We start from the raw sequence: 22,481 nt of genomic DNA on the forward strand, positions 1-22,481 counted from the left end.
ACGAACCAACAAGAGCCGCCACTCCCATCATGCTGGCATTGTGAATGCTCACGCTGGGTGCCCCCATGGATCATGCCCTTCCCAGTTGTGCTGGCAACGGTCAACAGCAAGGCATGTCGAATTCAGCGCGTACAATCATACGTCGCAGGCTGATATATGGTACAGAGCCGATCCTGCCTGGCGGATCCGTCAGAAAGCAGTGTTGGACCTGGGCCTCAGACTACTCTCTCGCAGCCGTTGCGCGCGGATGTTTGGCGAGAAAGTCCTTGAGCCACATGCTGTGCTCTGCCAGGATGGCCTCGGACCGGGTGTGGCTGGCTTCCCAGCGGCTCTTGCTCTCGGGGCTGCTTGCACGCAGACTGTTCTGGAGGTAGGTTCGTCCGCGGCCAGGAGGAAGAATGCCCTCGGAGAAGAGGCGATCCCGAGTCAGCGGTGTTGCGGATCTCTCGTTGTATGGCCGCCTTGGTGAAGCCGTAGCTGTTGAGGGCTCGGATGTGTGGCTGCGGCTGTTTGGGCCAGGCAAATAAGGCCAGCGCAACAGCGGTCAGTGGGTGCCCCACAGCTCATGTTCCATTTGTGTCCCAGCTCGTTGGCACAAGAGTCGCCCGCCATAATCGCATCAACTGCGAACAGTGATTTTGGGAACAGATCGAGCGCACAATATCAAGGAGACAAAACCAACGCATGCTTACCTGGCGCCTCCTGGTTTATGGCGACGATCGAGAACGGGACTGTTGACCTGGGAGGTTTTCAGCATTCCCATCAGCTTCGAGAGCTCATCCTCGATCTCGTCGAGGTCGTACATGTGTTTGGAGTGCTTCTTTGCTTGCTATGGTCGACAAGAGGTCAGATTCCATGATGGTGAATGGCGCAGCGGTTATGTGGCGCCGAGCGACGATGGCCAGCCATGGAGTGCATTACGAACCAAGCCACGGATTTTGAGTGAGAATGAGGCACAGATGGTGCAGAGCATGTGGAGCAGGCAAGCGACCATGGGGAATCATGATGAAGTGCCCAAACTAAACCCGACTATGTGTCCAACCATCTACCATCCAGTACGGACGCATCTCCAGCCAAAGCGCTTCCTACCTCGATATCTCGGGCTCGCTCGTACATCTCCCTCTCCATCTCATGAAGATGGCGCTTGTTTTCGTCAATGACGAAGCGGTCGCGCTGCATTTTCTTTTGATCCTGCTGGATCTTGAGAGCCTCATCCTCCAGCTGCAGACGCAGATCGGAGAGGTAGTTGAACTCCTCGGTGCGCTTGGACTGCGACCGAAAGCGAGTTTCGCCGAGATGGCCATGGACTTTCGTTAGCACGCGCTTGAGGAGGACAGAGCGTGGGTATGATAGCCCATGGCACTGGCGTGTATGGCCCCGGCTGGGAAATCCCACCTGCATCATGTCGTTGACGCTCTCCTTGAACTGCGCCTTCGAGCGGTCCAGGACATGCCCTCTGCTCGCGATGTTGATGCGCTGATCTCGCAGGTACCGCTTGGCCTTCCGGAGCTGGCGCTCCTCCTTCCGAAACTGCTTCTGCAATTGGCGAGTGGGACTCCAAGACTCGCCTCTCGAGCGGCTGGGGAGAACGAGTATGGGATCAGAATGTGTCGCTGGCGGGAAAGGCGGCTGATGATGAGTCTCCCGAGTTGTACCTCAAAAGATGATGTTCATTCGACTCGCTCTCCGAGCTGCCGCTGTCGGAGCCACTCGATGCTCCGGCTTGGGTCTGGTATGCTCGTCGAGCGGTGTACTCTGCTACCCGCTTGACCGGAGATGAATGCCGCTTGGCGCGGACTTCGTTGCGGAGAGCACCGCGGTCTAAGCGAAACAAGGGGACAGTCAGCGAAGGGCACTCCGTAAACCACCTGTCCTGCTGTGGCTCGCACTGCCGGATGATGCTCGCAGAGCCTGTGTGGTGCATCTACCTGGCTCGTCGTCGCTGAGCGGCTCAATCTCTCTCAGCGACATTGCATCGGTCGTGCTCTCGTGGGCTTCGGGATGGCCGCGTGGTGCGCCATCGGTGCGCTCGAATAGCTCAAAGGAAGGCCGCTCAAACGCATGGTCTCTCTGTATGCCAGCGCTTTGGCTGACTGCTGGGCTGCCAGACTCGGCGATCGCTCGCGGCTGAGCCCATCCGGCCGACTCGGCTTGCCGCTTCTTCTGGAACGTAATCTCTCGCTCTAGATCTGCAAGGGCTTGCTTCTCGTTCGAGAGTCGCTGCCGGGTGCTGTTGAGATCGCGCTCGGCCATTTCCAGCTTGATTCTCTCATCCTGGAGATGCAGTCGTCGCTTGGCCATCTCGTTTTCAAACGATTCAAGCTTGTCCTTCTCTGCATCAAGATCTTGACGCCTTGATTTGAGTGTCTTGATCTGGTCGTCCATATCCCGACTCAGGCCTTCCGTGGCTGCCGTCTGGCTGGATGTGGTGGCGAGCGACAGGGAGAGGCTCTCGAGCTGCTCGCGCTTGCTCTTGACTTTGGCCTCGAGCTCCGATGCCTCCCGTTCCAGTTTTTCCTTCTGGACCTGAACCTGGGCCAGATCGCGGCTTTGCTGCTCGTACTCTTGCCGATCGCGGCGAAGGGTCTCTTGGGACCGCTGAATATCCCGAGCTAACTGTTCAAGCTGTGTCTGGCGCTCGGCGGTAAGCTTTGCCTTTTCGCTGGCTTGAGCAGAAAGCTCAGCCAGCTTTGATTCAAGCGACTGAGTCCGCTTTGATTGCTCTATCTCGCGACTCTTACAAACACCATCGATCGCTTGGGCACTGGTGTCCCGTGCCCGCGCCAGCTCATCTTCGTGCTTGACTTTGACGGCATCGAGTCTAGCCTTGAGCTCGGCCTTGAGCTTTGCAAGTTCATCCTGCTCGAGGGCATCAATCTTTTCCTTGGCTGTGCGGCGGATGCGCACGGACTCCTGCTCGAATGTCGCCGCCGACGCTTCTTTGAGTTCCTGCAGCTTTCTATGCGATTCAGCTTGGGCGTCCTTCAGGCTGCGCTCCAGCCTATCAGCCTCATCTTGTAGCGCTCGACTGTAACGCTCCTGGATCTGCGCCAGTTTGGTCTCCAGTTGGCGCTTTTGCTCCTCGTCCATCTGCTTCAGTACCTCTGCGTGCTTGGACTTGCTCGTTTCGAGTGCCTTTTGCTCGTCGATCTCGCGGCTGTGGGCTGTCCTTAGGGCATCGAGTCTCTGCTGGAACAGGCGCTGCTCTTCTTGTTCGGCTTGCTGTTGCTTGTGCTCGTAGTCAGCGTGGAGACTCTGCTTCCAGACTTCCAGCTTGCGATCTTCGTCCTTTTGGATCTGGATCCGCTGGCTCTCTGCTGTCGCTCGGACCTGCTCCTTAATTTTCTCGATGTCGGCCAGAGATGCCGTTTTCAGCTCGGCTTCGAGTGACTTGGTCTCGGCCTGGACTTTGTCGTGAATGCGCTGTCGTGCTTCCTTGGTTTCTCTGGCCCCCTCTTCCTCGAGCTTCTCGATCTCGTCACGGAGTCTCTTTCGAAGCGCTGTAATCGCAGCTTCGTGTTTCTGTCGCTCTTCGACTTCGTTCTGGTCATACTCTTTCTGGAGATTCGGACGACTCGACGGCGTCGTCTCCGCAGCTTCTCCAGATTGAGGAGGGCCTCTTTTGCCATGATCGAGTCCGGGGGCTGGCTCTGATGTCTTTGACGCAAAGGAGTCCCTTTCTGGCCCTGGAGGCTGGTGGTGCATTTCTGGACTCTGCTTCGGGGACGGGTCGACATCGGAATCGTCCGTAAAGTCAAAATCATCGTCGTCATTTCCGAGACGGCTGATGACCTTGCTCTGAATGTCTTTGGCGCTCAGCTTTGCCGCTGGCGCCTCGGTATTCTGTCGGACGGTGTTCTTGGGCTTGGAATCAAAGGCGCTGGCATAGTTTGGTCTGACTGGACTCGAGTCGGGCAGATTGAAGTCGCTGTCGCTTTCCGATGCAGGCTCGCTGTCGGACGCTTTGTGTCCGCCACCATGCTCGCTTTCGTCGTCATCCAGTCCCTGATCGCTCTCTTCAGTCGTGACAGCGCTGGAACTGGGCTCCTTGTCGGCGTCGCCTGGAGACCACGATGGTTTCGTCAGAGGTGAGCCCAGCTTTGGGAGAGTGCTGGGCTTTTTGACAAGATCGGGGAGGGGCTGTAGCTTGTTGGCGGTGCTTTGAGATGCAGCAGTCGAGGATTTAGCGGTTGTGCCTTGAGCAGGGGTCGCCGAGGATTTGCCGGATACAAGTTCCTTGGACTTTGCTGCAGGCCCCTTTTGCTCCTGCAAAGAGTGCGTGGGAATCAAAGGGAGCTCGATGAGTACATCTAGGAATAACTCCGTGCATCCGAGACAGTTTGCAGATGCAAGGGGGCGGGCTTGAAACGAGGTGTCGGAAACGGTGGTTGTTGGGATATCGAGCTACTAACCGGTGCGCTCTTGGATTCGCTGGGGGTGATGCTGATTGTTGGGTTGGCAAGGCCCTTGGCCTTTTCTCGCTCGTAGAGCTTGCGATAGTGCTCGTCGCAGGGATGGTCCCAGATGCTCTCGCCAGTGACAAAATTGAAGTAGTAGATGTTGCCGTCTTCTGTTTGGCTGTGGATGGATCATTGAGTGTCGGAGCGGCGCTGACAGATCCATTTCTCCTTCGGGGCCAGGGTGCTGTCGAGCAAGGGGGTCTTGGACTCTGGGACACTCACCAGGGTTTCCAGTTTGGCGGCAGCGGTGCCTTGAGCGACTCTCTGGCGATCCAGAAGAGATGGCCCTCCCTCTCGGTGTCCATTCCCAGGAACTTTGCATATTCGATAATCTCTGTGGGGGGGGGAAGTGGGATGCGTTATGTGCATTGATAAGAATAGTATGCGGTGCGCCACGAGGGTTCTGTAATTGCGCTTCGCTGTCACTGCGGAGACAACATACCTTCTGTCGTGGGCTCGTAGGATTCGTCGAACCTGGATGGTGGCGTTCAAATCGCGGTTATGGCGATATGCGTGATTTGCTCAGGGTTGCAGCATCAAAACGATCCGATCCTTGGCCCTGCTGCTGGGCGAGCCCTCTCACTCCTTTCGCGAGCCCACCCGACGCGTGCCATTCTCGGCTTGGGACTTACTCTTCTTCCTGGATACCGTTTGGGCGGTGGTTGACAGGGATGTCATGGAAAGACAACGGGATGTGAAATGCAGAGTGACTACGTGAGAACGAGTCTGGTTTGCGGCCATGGCGCTGGGCGACGCGTTGTGGGATCAGGCCCAGGCTCTGCGGCATCGATGTGTTGTGTGCATGGCAAGCCCACCAAGATCGCTGATTTGCTCATTGCTGCGTGTCTCTGGCCTATGCGAGGCGCTGGCGATGGGGTAGCCGGTGTCCTGTTGTCGGCAAGGTCTTGGCAAGTTGATCGGGCAAGTGGCTGACGGTTGCATGGGCGAGGGAGGGGAAACTGGCGCCTTTGAACTGTGGTCGAGTTGGCGGGCAAATCGCAGGGCGAGCCCGAACATACGTCGGCGGCACGATGCATCCATTCTCTCTATCTGCTGTTCGGTTTCATCGCTGGACTGTCGCAACTGGAGTCGCTGGACGCGAGGCTGTGCCTCGGAAAACGGATCGATGCGGCCGCAGCGCTCAAGCAGAGCTTGGATGACAGCGAAACCTTGCTCGCTCTGCCAACACTAAGGAGGCCTGGCGACAAGGACTCGGGTCTGCCCAGGCGGCAGGGGCAGACATGCCATCTCCGAAGCAAGGGACAGCGACAACGCCAGACCTCAAAATGTAAATCGCCGTGCCGTGCTGTGCAGCAGCAGGCGAACACAGGTCGCCAGAGCACGCGCAAGGGGTCTGCTCGCCTCTCCACGACGGGGCATGTGCTCATCGACTCCCCTGCCCAGTGGTGCATCAGCTTCCCACCGTCGGCGGACAAGATCCGCAGGCGCCAGAGTTCGCGTTCGGTACAAGGCCGGCTTTCCCCTTTCGCCTGCCACAAGGCAGCGGCGGGGCGTCACAAGAACGAGTGCGACCCGTGTGGGTCGGGAGCTGCCGGCCTTTAAAGGTGCGGCCGCGGTGCAGCAGCAAGCCGCCGCATCCGCCCGCTCCGTCGCCGCGACAAGTAGTTTATCGAACATCAGCCACTCACCTGCCTCACGTCGGTTGACTTTACCCCTCAGCAAGCTGCCCACGCTCCTGCCAATCCTCCGAACCCGCATCGAATCAGATCTGCTTTTCCCAGCCAGGAGCTGCCTTCTGCTGCCGATCCGAAGCACCACCCAATGGCCCAAGCCCTAGGCTCAACCGCCGAAGACTTCCAGCGCGTGGTAGTTCTGTATGAAGGAGAGTCTGACGCCGCGGCAACGACTAGGACCGTTCGCATCATTGACGAACATGTCGATGATGATGATAATGGCGGCACGTCCAGCAACCAAAGGCAGGGCACTACCCAAAACGCCAAGCATATCGAGGGGATCAGCAGAACAATGTCCCTCAAGATGGTGCGAGAGTGGATCAATCAGAGGGCAGAGAAGTCGGCAATGACTGATGTCGTGCCCAAATACTACTGCTTTAACAGCGGCAGCACCATTTTGCATCCCGACAAAGAATACATGACGCTTGGAGAATACCTGCGTCAGGAAGCTTGGTATCCCCTTGAGCAGATCGGCGATCTATTCAGCCCAAATCCAACTAAAATAACCGCCGTCATTCGAATCGCTCCGACGATCGTCATTTCGATCCCCAACACAATCGAGCTGCGCTCCCCCAGGGATGCCACGGTGAGGGTTCAGCGACTCTGACTGTGACTGTGGTGCGCAGAGGTCTGCTGTTGGTGAGTGGCGCTGGAACTCATCCACACCTCTCCACCTTAGTGGCCGATTCCTATTATATACGCTTCAAGACACAGCGTCCCTGTCGAGGCAAACGAAGCGATCCAGTCAGCCACGCCGCTCTCGCAGCACCAGCATTCGTACCGAGACACCAAAGAGCGATTCGTCGATCTCGTTCTGCGAAAGAGCGATACATTCTTTGCATTCAAAATCGGCCAACGCCGGTCGCTGTTTGTTTTTGATCCCGACGCCACCATCAACCAGATCTGGGATGAGGTCAGTCAATCTCCGCAGCAGGCCATCGAGGACACGATCGCCGCAGTCGACTCACACTTTGCCGTCATGCGCGAACGTGTAGATCCTCAACTTTTACGGCCTTGGTGATCGCGAGCCCAGGTCCATCTGGAACGAAATCTTCTATTCCGGAAAACGTACTGATTTTGATAGTGACGAACAGCTCATAGAGGACTTTTTGGCAAAGAAGTACCAGTCGCTGGATCAGCTTCGTTTCGTCCCCGATCATTCTGACCGTGGCTGGACATTTTCTCAAATACTGGGATTCTCTCCGACCTTCCAAAGCCAAATCGTCGGCAGTGATATCAACATTAGAAACGGAATCATCCACATGCAGTGGAATTGCGATGAGACACGTCCACCAACCGGCCCCAAGTCACTCACATTACAACTCGAAATCGTCCATGTGGAGCCAATCGAGTCCAAAGGTTTGTGTTGCGACTCTGATTGTGGGCAACCGAGATGATAATTAACGCCATGCATCAATGCCTTCATTATAGTCGATGAGGAATTGCTCCAAAAGCTTGCGGATCAGTTTGAAGACGGTCGACTGAACCAGAGTCAAGGGCGCCTCACAGCAGCCAGTGGGTTTCTCGACAAGGTGTCGGAAAGCCTGGACGACCTCCAAGGCAAGAAGGAAGGCGTCAGCAACGCTGTTGAAAACTTGGGGAAGCTGTTCTCCAGCAGCAGCATCAAGCAGCTTTCGGATTTTCTCGATCATCTCGAGATTCTACCATTAATCAACAACGCCATCAAAGTCCTCAGGTATGTCGCAACCCACATCGCAATGATAGCGGAAAACCAAAGCGAGATTCGCGAACTTGGGGAATCGGTTGAGAATCTGAAGTGTGCCCTTGAGTACCGACACAAGGCATACTTCTCGGAGGCAGCGCGATATGTGATCGAGGATTCTACATACGAAGAGAGAATGAAGGAGGCAGTTAAGAGGGCGGTCTGTACCCTCCAAAACTATGTACGGTTGCAGCTGGAATACAAAAAAGCGCCCAAAATCGAAAAGGCGGTAAGTGATCATGAGTAACAAGAAAGGCATTCGTCTTGTAGTGAGCAGAATACTATAATTTACCAACTGGTTTGTCTCAGCTTCGGGCCCAGTACTTCAAAAATCAAATCGGAAGCCACAAAGGAGAGGTTTTGAATGCCTCCATGGCCCTGCTTCTCAAGGATCCGATCCACATCGCCATCGACATATCCGTGTTCCTGAACAATCTCCAGAGTGTCGACGGGCAGCGATTCTGGCGAGAGTACAACCTTCGACGCGAGATTGATGTCCGGTTCTTCAAGAGGGCACTCGGAAAATACCTGGGAGAGTCGGATGTCGATAAAACCAAGCTAGACAAAATAGTCCGAAAGATCGACGAGAGTGCTGACGGGTTGATTTCGATCTCAGAATTCGATCGATGGCTGGGCAAGAAGTCAGTTCTGGAGGCATATCAAGGAGTCCAGGCCGCGGCCAAGATGAAGCCATCAGAAGGAGCAGCAAGCGACCGTGAAATCCAAGACGGAGACTACAGCAAATATTCTATCCTACTTGATCGTCCTCCAAGCATGACCGACGATATTTTGGGCCATCTCAACGCGCGCTTCCAGGATTCACGGAGTCCAATTGTCCGGAAGATATGTGAATGGGTCGAGCAGGTAGACCATAATGCTACCAAATCCATTATACTTACGGCGAAGCCTGGGTACGGCAAATCTATAATGGCAGCGATGGCACATTCGGTCCTCAAAGATAGCGACAAGATCCTCGCATCTTCATTTTTCCTCAGAGCCGACAAGCCAACAAGGGTTGAGGTTGTCACAAGTTTAATGGAGCAAATGGTCAAGCGGAACTTCATCTTGAGAAAGCACATGGTATTTGTCGTCGCTGTATTCAAAGAGAATGATCGTCAAGTCAATTCCAAGCTGGGGGGCACTAAGAGAGAAGCAGCGAAATCGACGGAAAATGATAACAGCGATGGAGAATTTGAGAAGATATACAAGAACTGGATGGAATCAATTCAGTCATTGGTTCTCCACAGAAGTGGTAAATCATGGAATGAATATTTGAAGAACATCAAGTCTGTGGCAGAGCGATATGGAGGATGGCGATTGTTTTTGGACAATTCGACACTTTGGGAACAATATGACCTCCTGATTGGCCTTCCTATACGGCACTTTGATCTCCAAGTTGAACGTATATGTATCATTATTGATTCCCTGGACGAATGCCCCCCATCGATTCAACAACAGCTCCTCTATTTGATCAAGTCGATCGCATCCGAAGATGACCAAGGCGATGAAGAGTCCTCGCAGGACAATACAAGGAAACTGAATGGAGAGAAGAGCACTCAAACGGCCGGAGATCAGTCGGAAGCCAACAAAGCACAGCCAAGCCCCAACAACGAACAGCCAAGTCTCAAGAATCAATCCACTCCGGCTAAAGAGGATGGAGGCGACAGTGGCGACATCCAGTCCTCAAAGGATACATCTGCCTCAAATCGCACACGGGTCGTGGTTGTCACAACAACACGCGAAGAGGGATTGATTTACGGAGAATTGAAATCGATTATGCCACTGCAGATGGTGCCGCTTGATTTCAGGAATGAAAATCCGACAGGCCTATTGATAGCAAGTGAAAGCGGTGATCAAAAGACGAACCTCCCTTCCCCATTCAAATCCCAAGAAATTCACGATTCCAATCAAAGTGACTTGATCGCGTACACCAAATATTTGGCTGCCCAGATGGGACTCGATATCGCTTCTGACATTGCCGAGGACCTGGCATCCATGTCAAATGGATTGCTGTTGTGGGTCAAGCTGGCGATGGCAAAGCTACGCGAGGACATCATTGGCTCGGGGTCGAAGTCCGTATCCGCCGTGGACATCAAAGGCATTCCCCTTCAATTGAGTGATGTCTATAAGCATCTTCTGGACAGGTCGGTAGCAAGGTTGAAGGATACGACAAAGGTCGACTTTGAGAACACGATAACCACTATATTGATCGCGTACGAGCCACTCAGTACACGCGATCTGTTTTACTTGTTTTTCTATGAAATTGGCATCGAAGCCGATGACGGATCGGCTCAATCCTCGAATCATGAGAGCGACTCGACTGGAAGCGATGCTTCCAAGGTCGACCTTCTTGCATCTCCAGCTAGAGCAAACCAAAAGACTCTCATGAGACTCCAGGTATTCCTTCAAGATCTCAAATGTGCCATCTCCCGCCGAGGTCCGTTCCAGGAGGTGACCGAAGAGCCTATAACCGACGATGATTTGGAGGAAGTTTTCCGATGGCTTGACGAAACAGCCGACTCTGGAGCGAGTGGTACGCTCCACGACAAGGGTTGGAGGAGCGACAAGGGACAAGAACGACTGAAGGAATATGTCAAGGCGCAAGAACTATCACGCTCTGATATCCGTTACTACTCGAACGAGCGACTTCGCAAGATCGATGACAGGACTGACTACCTCCTGGAGAGAAGCATGATCAGCTCTGTCTTTATAAACGATCCTCAGGGAGGCTCTTCAACCCAGGGTCGTCAGGACACGGATTTGGAGGAAAACCTCTCGAGGGCCTTTGTCCGCAGCCATAAATCGATATATGATTCAATGGAATCAATGTCCGTATCATCTTCCCTGTATTCAAAGAAGCAAACGAGACCCAAGACATCGCATCCAAAGGATTCGACAACATACAGAAATCAAAGCGATGAAATATCGTACGATATCGTCCTCCGGCACGCCCAAATGACCCTCATATGTTTGGAGATCATGAGCAGAGATCCTCCAGCGATGTATCAAATCTCCAGGTCATCAAACCAAGGTGAAGCGTCAGTTGACCATGCGGCAAAGCACCGCTCATCCCACTCTATGGAGCATGTTCAAGAGCGAGTCATCAGTGAAGCAAGCTCATATCAAAGCCCCCTTGGTCACCGACATCAATATTCCACATCTGCATTCGATCAGGAACTCGATACGTCCAGCTCCGAAGGCACACAAGCTGATTCGAAGTCGAAAGCGACTTTTTCGTCCCAAATGGATATCAAATCCGAACAGCGACATGTGCAATACGCGTACAAATATTGGCTGCGCCATTACTGCCAATGGTTAGGGTATCAGAATCGCCAAAGGGCAGTAATCTCCGGAGAAAAATCACTCAAACAGTCCAAGCAACAGCGACTACTAAAGATACTCGATGAGAAAATAGATCGGATGTTTAGCTCAACGGAAACGACCTTGAAATGGATTCGAGCCAACATGGGGCTGAACAATATGGAAAACATAATTCACGATATCGACATTGCAGCCACGATGCCGGCTTCCTTACAATCTCGCCAAGTAAGGGAAAATCTCGCCAAAATACGCCGCTCGTTGTTGATCTTTGGCTATCCTCTCATATCGAAGGACAGGAAGGATGAAACCAATGGCAAATTGAATCAAGACCAGATCAGTCTCATCGCAGATTGTTCATCGTTCCAAATTGAACTGGACCCGGAATTCACGATCGACGATATGGATACTTCGCAAGATAGAATATTCGGTGACATATGGGTCGACGGAGGGGGCAACTCAATGTCAGTGAAGTATGTACAGCACAAGGATATTGCCAAGGAGGATACAGCTGGGGGCACAAAGGATGATGAGTTTGAATCTGCAATGGAAGAAGCTTATCAAGAAGTCACACAACTAGAGCCAAGTTCCAGTGGTATTGCACAAACACTTTACATATGTAAATGTGAGTTGAAAGAGTTTACATGCAACTCGGATGTTACTTTGGTGAAATCGAATCCACGGTCGCCCCAAAGCTCGAATCCAGGCGATCATCGAGATCGAGGCACCGAGCTCAGGGTTGCGGTGGTCGATGGAATCAGAACATCCCAGTCCATCGAATCCATCCGATTTTCCGCATCCGGTGAAAGCATCATCGTATTTCGCAACTACGACATCGTCATGATCAGGAACTTGCCAAATCCGGCTTCTATCCACGATCATTCCTCGAACCCAACTGAGACGAAATACTATGAAAGAATGAAAGCTTCGGTATTTGCCTTATCAAATAAGGGAAAGCATTTTGCGTATGCCGACAAGTCCAACTTGGCGATAATGAAATTCAAATCGGCATCCGACTTCCCGAAATACTTCCGAAATGAAAGTTCAGATAAAAATGGGGGGAAATCCAAAGCCTCGAAAGGCTCGAGTATAAGTCAAACCAACGGGGCCGTCTCAAATATGGACACCACTACCACCACCACCACCACCACCGCCACCACCACCACCACCGACAGCACGAACAATAACAACAGCAACAATGATATTGATCACGACGCAATGGACCTCGAGTGCTCGGCGATTGTTGCGATGGAGTTTTCACCGGATGACGTTTTGTTGGCAACTGGCTCAAGAAACGCAGATAGCGGAAATGCCATTATCACAATATGGGATGTCGGGCTGAAGGTCCCGCTTATGGAACTAGTCGGTCATGTCTCGACCATATCAGTTATTTACTGGGCAACCAACTTGAATGAAGATAATCCGGAAGTAAAGGAAGATGGTAACTTAGATAGCGAGTCATCGAAGCTCTACACTAGGAGGAAAATATTGGCATCTGGATCAAATGATGGTACAATCATTGTATGGGATATACGAAACGGGAAAGTAATCAAGAAGATAAATGCAGGAAACACTCCAATTGTGTCAATAATGATGCCTAACGAATTCCAGGTCATCTCTGTTGCATCCGACCACACAATCAAGATATGGAGTGTCGACTCAGCCCGTTCAATGGTTGCTGGCTTGGTGGATATCCCAATGACAGACAGTATGGATCTCAGGCTGATTGGAGAAAATCAACTTCTTCGAGTTATGCCCGATGGTGCAGAGATATGGCGCCACGATCCATGGACTCAAGAGCAAGGTATCAAGTCCGAGTTGAACAAGCTACCAATCAGAATCGGGCCGAGCGATAATCCTCAATGCAATATTACAGAGGAATTCGACGGATGGAATGTGAGGATTCTATCATCGAAGACTGATGATCCAAAAGCGAGAAGCTATGTCCTAAAATTGGTGAGTTCTAGTGATATTATGGCATATTTTGATATAAAATTCAATCAACTGACATTCGGGCGTCTACATTAGAGCTGGCTCGATACTTCATCAAACTCAAGCGATTCCCCAACAGTGCCACCCAATCCTCTGACATTACTGGACAAGTTTAAGAAGTGGGAAGAATACAAACCCAAAGCCAATAATCCAGGAGTGACTGAGACACCAGGTTCTGACAAAAACGATCAGCAACCCAATACAAATGAAGAAGAAGCAGGTTCAAAAAAAGTGGAACAGTTAACAGCTAAACCAAAATCATCCTTAGAACTATGGAAGCAAGGAAAACTCCAGATCTCCGCCAAGTTTAAAGAAGATGAGAATCAGAAAGCAGATACGACAAGAATGGCCTTTGATATTGAACCTCAAAGAATCTCCAACCTTGTAAAGGCGGCAGATTTAACAACGGCGATCGCTGTGGACATCTCAACCGGTGTTCCTGACCTTGTACTTGCGGGAACTAAAGATGGCCAGGTGATCTATTCAACGAAAGACAATCCTAAAAACCCCAAATCGATCAAAGTTCATGATGGAATCATCAACTATATTGCCATCTCCTTTGACGGGAATCTTGTGGCAACTTGTGCCGGTGCTCAAGTTCGCTCTCGTGACAAATCGATCAAGATTCTGATCCGATTAGAAATCCAGACGGGAAAATATAGCGCCATCCTCAAGTGGGAATTCGACTATCCAGCAAGAGTTGTGGAATTCACACCAGATAATGAGCATCTTGCGATCGGCACAAGTGACGGTGTTGTGCGTCTGTGCAATATCAAAACGGGTGAAGTAACAACATTCACTGCACACAGCGGAGCGGTTACCGCCCTAAGTATCTCTCAAGATGGCGGTATTCTCGCATCGGGCTCCTTGGACAAGACAATCCGATTATGGAGCTTGGATCAAACCCGCAACCACCTAACCTTGAAGGGACACAAGAAAGGAATCTCCTCATTGGCCTTCGTCCAAGTGAATAGCAAGGAACTACTGGTTTCGAGATCTAAGGACGGTAACTACAAATATTGGGATCCAATAACCGGGCTCAATGTGGAGTCACCAAAAGACTTGAAGGAAAGTGAAGAAAAGTGCATCTTGGTGTCGCGAGGGCAAATCCAGATGAATTCCACTATAGTAAACGTCGAGTGTGATATCAAAATACCAGGAAGTGAGCCCGAAGCCTTGGTTGTCAAACTATCGGATATACAAACGTCAAGTGAAGAAGCTGGATGGGTCATCAAACGCGACGACAACGTGGAAACAAAGCTTGCCTGGATACCATATGTCTACCGAGGTCACAAGACCGAGTATGACGATAAATATCTTTACATCTATGGTCTCGGTGAGAGAGTCACGACCATCGATTTGGGATCGGATCAAGTTCAATTTTATCCAACAGGAATGATAAAGGACGAAGAATGCTCAACACACACTCTCTCCACACGTGATGATCCTGGCGATTCCACCGAATGATTGTTCTCGTGTTCTGATGATCATGTCAAAGTGAAATACAATTTATTCGATAGGAGATATCACAGCTTTGGGTCCACCAGGTCGGTGTGACAAGGAAAGGGTATCAAGGGGAACATACAAGTCGTATATTTGCAGATGCAGTCAATGCATCCCAACACACGAGCACAGCAGCATTCAGTAGCAAGTACACATTAGCGACAACGGCATAGAAGGTTGGTTCGAAGTGGGAGTCGGGGTGGCGAGAACTTGGTGGTCATGGCGTCGAAGCATCATTGTCCGTCAAAGGGCGCAGTCCTCGGGCAGCCACTGGACTGACGGCCAGATGGATGAGGTTTCTCAGTTGCCGCCAGAGGTGGTGAAGCCATAGGTCTGGTCGGTCGAGCCAATGCCGCACTGGCCGTATGCGATCCAGAAGAAGCCGTCAGTGCCCCAGGTGGTGGTCCAGGAGTTCTTGCAGAGCCAGGCCTGGTTGCCCTCGTCCCAGCCGACGATCGAGACAGCGTGGCCGCCCTCCTGCTGGTCGGACTGCTGTGTGTAGATCTGGTTGTTGGAGCAGCAGTTCATAAAGTCTTGGTCTGTTGGGAGCAAGGGAGAGTGTGGTGAGTCGGTGCCATGTCCACCCAGATGCACTGTTGCATGTGCAGGTACTTACAGACAGTGAAGGCAGTCACCACGGCGCCGTAGGTCATGATGTGCTGTTTGATCTCGTCGACGCTGCCGAACGAGGCCACCGAGAGCCCGCTGGTGCGCTGGCAGCTGCTGTCGTCGCACTGCTGATCCTGACCGTCGCCGGCGGTGTAAGGGAAGCAGTCGGCCGAAACGACGCCGTTCTGGGCAATGTCGTTGGCCGCCTGGCCGGTCTGCCAGCCAGTGCTGCAGGAGGCGCCGTCACCCGAGCCAAGACAGAAGAAGAGATCGGCGGTCGAGACCTCGATGCTGTTGCCGGTCTGGCTGAGGAAGGTGCTCTCGACGGTGGCAGCCGAGGAGAAGGCAACGCAGCTGCCGCACTGGCCCTGGTCCTTGATGGACGAGACCCAGTTCTTGTTGCGGGAATCCCACGAGTCGGGGAGCATGGCGGCTCGGACGGCAGCGGTGTGGATATCAGAGGCGTTGCTGCCCTGGGTGGGGAAGACCACAGACGCCGGTCAGTGCAACGGCAGAGCGATGCAGAGCGGGCCGGTATCGATGTGGAGTGTGCCAAGCATCGATCGACCATCCACCAGGCATCAGCTGAACACTCGCCAGGCATCGCAGCAGCAACAGCAGCCACTTGCGGCATTGCATCGGACAGACCACCACTTACAAAGACCGTGGTGGCAAGCGACTCGATGTTGTCATCGGTCATGGTGAAGCTGGCCATGTTCTTCTTGTTGGACTTTGTGTGGGTCTTGACCTTCTTGACGAGCTTCTTGAAGGCGGGGTCCTTGCGCTGGGTGGCATGGGCCTGGACCAGAGCCTTGGCATCCTTGGACATGCTGGCCGTGTTCTCGGCAGAGCCGATGACCTTGTCGAGCGACTTGCGGTACTTGTCCCACTTGCCGCCCCGAGGGACAGTGGCAGCCTCGATGGCTCCGGAGAGGGCGAGGAGGGTGGTGAGAGCAAAGCCGAGGTTGACGAGCATGGTGGAGACTGGGAGCGAGGCCAAAGACAGAGAGGCGAGAGGCTGGTCTTGCGATGGAGGCTGGTGTGCCGGTGGTGGTGATGGTCCAGGACAGGCGGGAGCGGTGTCCTTTTATCCCCCAGCGCACATCGGCGCATCGCCAGAGGGCCTGGGAAAGACCATGAGGCATGGGGGCGCGGATCGAGAAGGCCCGGTCGATGGTAGGATGCGGCTGGAGTGTGATTCTCGAGCACGGTGGTTGTGGAATCATCGGGCAGGTCATGCAGCAGCAGGTGGCTCGTGAGAATCGGAAGGAAACAGCGAGCCGACGACCGCCGTGACAATGCCCATGATCCTGCACTTGGATGGGATGCAAAGAAGACGGTGCCTCCGGGACCCAGATGGAGCCGCCACAATGTCCATTCCGCTGGGTGGCTGGGTCTGGTGATCTGCCTTTCGTTTTCCTTGCTGGTCGAGCCTCGCCGGCAGGATGGCCGGCTGCTGAAGCAATTGGGAGACAGCTGCAGAGGCAATTGAAATGCATCAGCACTGGTATGCGCTGCCCGATACAGCAGCATCGGCCGTGTGAGATTCGCCTGGGTCGTCTGCATGAACATGCACTTCGTGGCCAACTGAGAAAGGGCTCGGGGACGGACCGCCTCGGCCCCAGTCTCCATCTGCTGCGGATGGCTGGTCAGCAGCATTGGCACTTTCCGGCGGAGCTGTGGGCTGACTGTGTCGAAGCAACCGTGGGGCTGGCATGCAGTTGATGGGAAAGACCAAGGGCCATGGAAACGGGCCGCATGACGACGGGGCCACCGAGCGAGAAAGACACTGGCGCATGACCTCGAGCCGATCCAGAGGAAAGCGGCAGGCGAGCCACCGAAAAAGCAAGGCGCATTCGGCTGACATGGCGGAAAGTCGCCAGGACAAGCGGCATCCGGGATCCTGTCGATTCGGCATCTGGCCCCATGGGAGTCTGTGTCCCGAGATCATGCATCGCAGCGGCTGGGCATGTTGATGCCGGTGTCGAGCCCCGTCGGCGCCCCGCACTGGTTCCCATCGTGGAACCAGCCCATCCTCGGATGCCATCGACCTCAGGTGATCAATCTGCCCGTCTGGCGGCTTGCCTGCGGCCTGCCGATGGATGCTGTCGTTTAGCGAGATGTGGTGCTCGGGCAAGACCTCCTTTGCTGACTCGCTTAGAAGGAAATGGGGCTGGTGCCCAGCTGCATATTGCGTGGGCCGCAGTGACAGCCGTGACTTGTGCAGAGGGCAGTCATGAGGCAGAGGGCAGTGGGTTGATGGTTGGTCTGTCTCATCTGCCGTCGCATCCGAGGTATCGGAGCCATTGCATCGGCACCGTGAGTATCGACGAGTCACTTGCTGGCATCGCCCTCGCAAGATCGCTGGTCCGGATTGCACGATGGGCGAATTGTCGACTCGGTGAGCAATGTGGATGGGCAGTGTGAATGGGCAGTGTGGATGGACAATGCCGAGATAGGCGATGGAATGCGCTGGCTTGGAAGTGCAGAGATGCAACAATGGAGGAATCAGCGAGCGTGGCTCATGGCGAGAGACTTTGGTGATCATCAGTTGAGCCTCGATCGTGATGTGCCAGAGGACGACTCTGCTTTGGATTATCTGATGTTCCCAAGACGGAGACTATCCAAACAACCACAGCTATTGGTTCATAAGAATGGAGCCCAGCCAGTGACTCTAGCCGCGATGTGATGTTCTGTCCTCAGCATTGAATGAATCGCCAGGTCTCTTAATCTACTCACGATCCTACAGAGTTTGGAGGACGCCACGTAGTGCGGATATGCGTGAGTCAGGCAGACGGCATGGCTCGACTGATGCATTTCTGATCTGGATGCATTGGAGTACTGACTCGCTTGGGGATAGAATGTGCACTCAGGTTTGGTTTCAGCTGATGATGGCAATGGCCATTGGCGACAGCGAGGATGATATTGGAGTGAGAAGATGTATTCACAGACAATCTGGTGGGAAGACACCACCATGAGTTGCTGGACCAGCGAGCCACGACTGATGAGACAAAGACCGTCGAGACAAACGACAGGGATCAGACTGGCGTGAAGGAGTGAATGGAATATAACACGAGTGGATAGGATATGGCTTGGAGTGTGACAACAATCAGACGATGCGAGTGGCAACGGGGACCAGGACAGGGTTGTTCAATCGATTGATGCCTGACAATCTTGGAACATCATGGAATGCCATTCGCCGTGGCTGTGGATAGTGTCTGTGCAGTGGTGTCGGTGTGGAGAGCCTGGATGAAGTGCAGTGAGATGGATCAAGGCTATGGCAGATGGGAGACACTGGCGTGAGCGAGTGGATGATGATCGATGAGAGACGGAGGAACGAAGGATTAGGCAGACAACAAGAGTAGGAATGTGAATACAGCAGTGGAGTGAGTGTGGCAATCAAAATGGATGGGAACATGGATGGAATGGAGTGAAAACAGAGAAGGGAAGCAAAAAATGCTCCGCACAGGGATCGAACCTGTGACCTTGGCGTTATTAGCACCACGCTCTAACCAACTGAGCTAGCGGAGCGAGAGAATGGTTTCGTCCGGGATCGAACCGGAGACCTTGAGTGTGTTAGACTCACGTGATAACCAACTACACCACGAAACCCCGTGACTTTTGATTACACCGTCTCACTCTATAAAACGATACACCTCTGTTTCGATCATCGAATGTTCCATCAACGGGCTCGACCACAGAGTGACCCAGGATTCCATGCATCCCACGCTCCCACACACGCCGCGGGACTGACCGCACGGATGCCAGTGATATCAGTCGCTCAAGCCCGAAGAATGTTCCTCTGGCGGGTCGGAGGTTTCCCTCCCAAACCTGACGGAGCGTGCAGAAAGCCCGGACCCAATGGTCCCAAAATTCCCGTGAACAGGAAACATGCGTCGGAATGTGTCCGAGCCAAGAACCGTCTCGAGCAGTATGTACATCCTGCGAGGATCCCCGAAGGCATCACGTACATCGACCTTGCAATCGACGCACTCCCCAAACTGGCTCGAGTGCCTGCAAGACCAGCCACCATCGACCAGGAAAAGCTGAGCAAATGGCGAGCCAAACGCGAACGAATCCTCAACAACAGACCAGCGATCTGGCTGGATGTCGTGGCGGTGTTGGATGACAACGCAACTGAATGTCTGTCGTGGACGCCAATCCCTCGGATACGCCACGAACGACAGTAGGAGCCTGAGGAAGTAATGCCACAGGCATACATCAGCACAAGTCTGGACATGGAAGTCGGAGCTGCAGATTCCAAACTGTCACTGGATGGATGAGTTCGGCAAAACTTGACATCGCCGCAGTGACGATTGTAAAATGTCCTGGTTGGCAAAGCCCACACCCAGTGCCAGAGCCCGTTGGAGACGCCTGGAGTCAGAAATGGAAGCTCTTGGAGGAGTGGAGAGCTGGTGGTTTTCTGCCTGCTTTCTCTGGTACCATGTGGCGAGGGATGCTCTGGATTGTTCTCGTTCTTTCCAACAGTTGCAGTTCCAGAACGAGGATCGAGTGTGGTGGTCGAGTTGCTGTTGTCGAGTCATTCTATATTGCTTTCAGTCGATCAACATCAGTGATGGATATGGGACAGCACTGCTTTGTTTAGTCGATGTAATAGATGTATTTACTGTCGAATATACTGTGGGACACTGGTGGCTGGGACGGATGATGGCAGTGCGGTTTGCTTGGCTGTTCTGCTTCAATGTTCAGAGTTGCAGCTTGGTTGTTTGGGAGTGGGGCTCGGAGGAACTCGGGGATCAGGGCCACTTACCGAGATCCTCGAGATTGCCGATGGCAAGTTGGTATCCTTGTTCGGCAGACTTGCGGTACCAGGAAACAGCGGTGTCGATGTCCTCGGGGACACCCCAACCGTTCTTGTAGCAAATGCCGAGATTGGACTGTCCGTATCGATTGCCCTGTTCGGCCGACTTGCGGAACCACTCGAACGCCTCGGTGTAGGCTTTGGTGACTCCGTATCCATAGAGAATGCACACACCAACCATATTCTGCCCATACGAGTTGCCTTGGTCGGCCGACTTGCTGTACCACTCGAATGCCTTCTCGTAGTTCCTCGATACTCCTCTGCCACCAAAGTAGCAATCTCCAATCCACAACTGGCTGTCGCTGTGGCCTTCGTTGGCGAGCTGCTCGAGGATTCCTGCTGCCTTTGTTCTGTCTCGTGTGGCTCCGAATCCACAAAACAGGCACACGGCCATCAGATGTCTGCATAGCCAGTCACGATCCGATCCCAGCTGGCACAGCTGGAAGAACTTTCGGGCTACGGGTGAGTCGGATGAAGCCCAATTGCTGCCAGACATTCATCCTCTCCAAGCTTGAACTCATCCGATTTGTTCTCTCGGATGATCCTGACGCCTTCCTGCTGGTCTTGCTGAGTCCCTCGGCCCAGGTAGTACATCCATCCGATCATATGGGTGGCGATGGGATTGATGACTGGATCGTCGGATTGGGTGCTGACTTCCTGCCAGTGATTGAACGCAGCTTCGTCGCTCTGCTCGACACCATCACCGATGAACGAGAGCCAGCCACGGAGAAACAAGATGTGGAGTCGACCGTCTTCGCTGCCCTGGTTTTCAGCTTTGGTATACCACTCGATGGCTGTGTCGTAGTCTTGGTCGACACCATCGCCATTCTCATAGGATCGCCCGAGGGCAACTTGGGCCTGAGGGATTTCAAGCTCTGAAAGTTCATGGTACAGCTCGAAGGCCATGGTGTGGTCTTGATCGATTCCAAGCCCGTTGCGATAACACTCGGCCAGGTGGAACTGCGCCATTGAATGCTTTGCTTTGGCCGATGTTTCCAGATGGCGGAAGATTCGCTGACGAATGGCTCGCTGCTCGTACCATTTCATTCCTCCTTGGTCGAGATCGACTTGGAGGATACTTGAGAGGAAGTATGAAGCATAGGTGTTTCCTTGGTCCGCCTGAGCGACGAGCTAGGATCGGTCGGCTGAGCTTGGATTCGCGCAGTGCGGCGATAGGGCAATCTTGTCGATCGGTGTGAGCCCGAACTTCAGCTGTCCATCTGGATGACACAGTCCTGCATTCTGGCACCAGGTGTTGAATCGAGGCAGCTTGGAGCTCAGGAGAGGACGGGCTCGCTTGCACACTCGAAGGAGGGTCTTGATGGTGTTGTGATCGAGGGCAAGTTGGAAGCTGTCGTTGCAGCAGATGATAGTGAAGATGTCTGGGTTGTGTTCGAGTGAGAGCTGGTTGATATTGGGCATCGACGAGGTTGTTCTGGCTTCAGCTTGGGTTTGGTGGGTGGTAGATGATGCTGTGGTTGAAGCAGGCTCGTCCATGCTGGCCATGTTGACGGAGACTGGATGGAGACAAGTGGTGACGGAGCTGGACAGGAGTCAGAGGGAAATTGTGGTGAAGCAAGCCAAACCCTGGCCAGCCAAATACTGGCCATTGAGCACACACAAGCCTGGCTCGATCCGATGGTTTGCTGGCTGGAGTCGTTGTTGTACGTGCACTGCCACATGCACTGCCGCATCCATCGAACATGGAATCGATCATGGAATCGAACATCGTGTCGAGTCCTGCATTCTCGCCAAGGCAAGATGTAACAGCCATTCCATCCAGTTCCACATCGACTGTGACACCCTGGCTCCAGCTTGCTGCACCGAGCACCACCAGTTCGCCTCCAAGCCTTCATTTCCTCATCGCAACATGCTGACCGAGGGTATCAAGCAGGCCTTCAGCAAAGATATCTGCCTTTCTCAACGAATGTCACTTCCCACCCATTGCTTCCACATACCTGCCGCTTCAGCGGACTGGTATCAGCAACAAAAGTAGCACAGGCAATCGTATTGCATCACAAGGATTGTAATCGTCTCCAAATGGGTGTTTACCAGGGTACACCATGTTCCTACCAAGCATCTCCTCGGTGCTTACTCTTCGACAGACTCTATGGTCCCAGATGACCGAGGCGTACACTCCCTACCTGGACGCTCTCAAGCTGGCCCATCCCGGTCTATCCAAGTCTGACAAGGACCAGTGGAAAGCCTTGGTCGACGCCATCCCGGTCCCGCATCCTGGCAAGTGCCTCTCCTTCTGCCACATTGTCCTGACCCAGCTCCGTCAGCGCTATGTCAATGCCGGCACCCGGGTCTTCTCCGACAAGCACTGGATCACCACCGATAAGTACGCCTACGACTTC

The 22,481-nt window shown here is 53.4% G+C and overlaps 5 protein-coding genes and 2 non-coding genes across 7 annotated transcripts; 3 read left to right on the forward strand and 4 right to left on the reverse strand.

Annotated features, from left to right (window-relative positions):
* Nucleotides 1–109: 109 nt before the first annotated feature.
* BJ171DRAFT_444517 (uncharacterized protein) lies at nt 110–4,794 on the reverse strand. Its single transcript, XM_053108145.1, has 8 exons — nt 4,683–4,794; nt 4,413–4,578; nt 1,929–4,266; nt 1,656–1,821; nt 1,396–1,579; nt 1,090–1,269; nt 693–829; nt 110–506 (listed from the first exon to the last, which is right to left on the reverse strand). The coding sequence occupies exons 1-8, from the start codon at nt 4,763–4,765 to the stop codon at nt 221–223; spliced, it is 3,540 nt and encodes a 1,179-aa protein (XP_052964589.1). The 5' UTR covers nt 4,766–4,794; the 3' UTR covers nt 110–220.
* Nucleotides 4,795–6,242: 1,448 nt separating this feature from the next.
* Nucleotides 6,243–10,912, forward strand: BJ171DRAFT_584160 (uncharacterized protein; the record flags this gene model as incomplete). The annotated part of the gene is made up of 7 exons (XM_053114288.1): nt 6,243–6,740; nt 6,834–7,067; nt 7,150–7,513; nt 7,586–8,106; nt 8,187–8,957; nt 9,336–10,664; nt 10,895–10,912. The coding sequence occupies 7 exons, from the start codon at nt 6,243–6,245 to the stop codon at nt 10,910–10,912; spliced, it is 3,735 nt and encodes a 1,244-aa protein (XP_052964590.1).
* A 1,493-nt stretch (nt 10,913–12,405) lies between these two features.
* BJ171DRAFT_600961 (WD40-repeat-containing domain protein) lies at nt 12,406–14,654 on the forward strand (the record flags this gene model as incomplete). The annotated part of the gene is made up of 3 exons (XM_053115053.1): nt 12,406–13,151; nt 13,224–13,359; nt 13,456–14,654. Exons 1-3 carry the CDS (start codon nt 12,414–12,416, stop codon nt 14,652–14,654), a joined length of 2,073 nt encoding a protein of 690 aa, XP_052964591.1. The 5' UTR covers nt 12,406–12,413.
* Nucleotides 14,655–14,788: 134 nt separating this feature from the next.
* Nucleotides 14,789–16,421, reverse strand: BJ171DRAFT_181487 (uncharacterized protein). The gene is made up of 3 exons (XM_053106077.1): nt 15,958–16,421; nt 15,307–15,772; nt 14,789–15,229 (listed from the first exon to the last, which is right to left on the reverse strand). The coding sequence occupies exons 1-3, from the start codon at nt 16,273–16,275 to the stop codon at nt 14,991–14,993; spliced, it is 1,023 nt and encodes a 340-aa protein (XP_052964592.1). The 5' UTR covers nt 16,276–16,421; the 3' UTR covers nt 14,789–14,990.
* Nucleotides 16,422–18,756: 2,335 nt separating this feature from the next.
* BJ171DRAFT_t207 lies at nt 18,757–18,830 on the reverse strand. The gene has a single exon. It is a non-coding gene; the product is annotated as a tRNA-Ile (tRNA).
* A 7-nt stretch (nt 18,831–18,837) lies between these two features.
* BJ171DRAFT_t206 lies at nt 18,838–18,911 on the reverse strand. Its single transcript has one exon. It is a non-coding gene; the product is annotated as a tRNA-Val (tRNA).
* A 2,848-nt stretch (nt 18,912–21,759) lies between these two features.
* On the forward strand, nt 21,760–22,245 carry BJ171DRAFT_514503 (uncharacterized protein; the record flags this gene model as incomplete). The annotated part of the gene is made up of 3 exons (XM_053111834.1): nt 21,760–21,789; nt 21,860–22,004; nt 22,106–22,245. 3 exons carry the CDS (start codon nt 21,760–21,762, stop codon nt 22,243–22,245), a joined length of 315 nt encoding a protein of 104 aa, XP_052964593.1.
* Between the last annotated feature and the right edge of the window lie 236 nt (nt 22,246–22,481).

Source organism: Polychytrium aggregatum (genome assembly GCF_025602895.1).
Source record: "Polychytrium aggregatum strain JEL109 chromosome Unknown BJ171scaffold_31, whole genome shotgun sequence".
Classification (NCBI taxonomy): domain Eukaryota; kingdom Fungi; phylum Chytridiomycota; class Chytridiomycetes; order Polychytriales; genus Polychytrium; species Polychytrium aggregatum.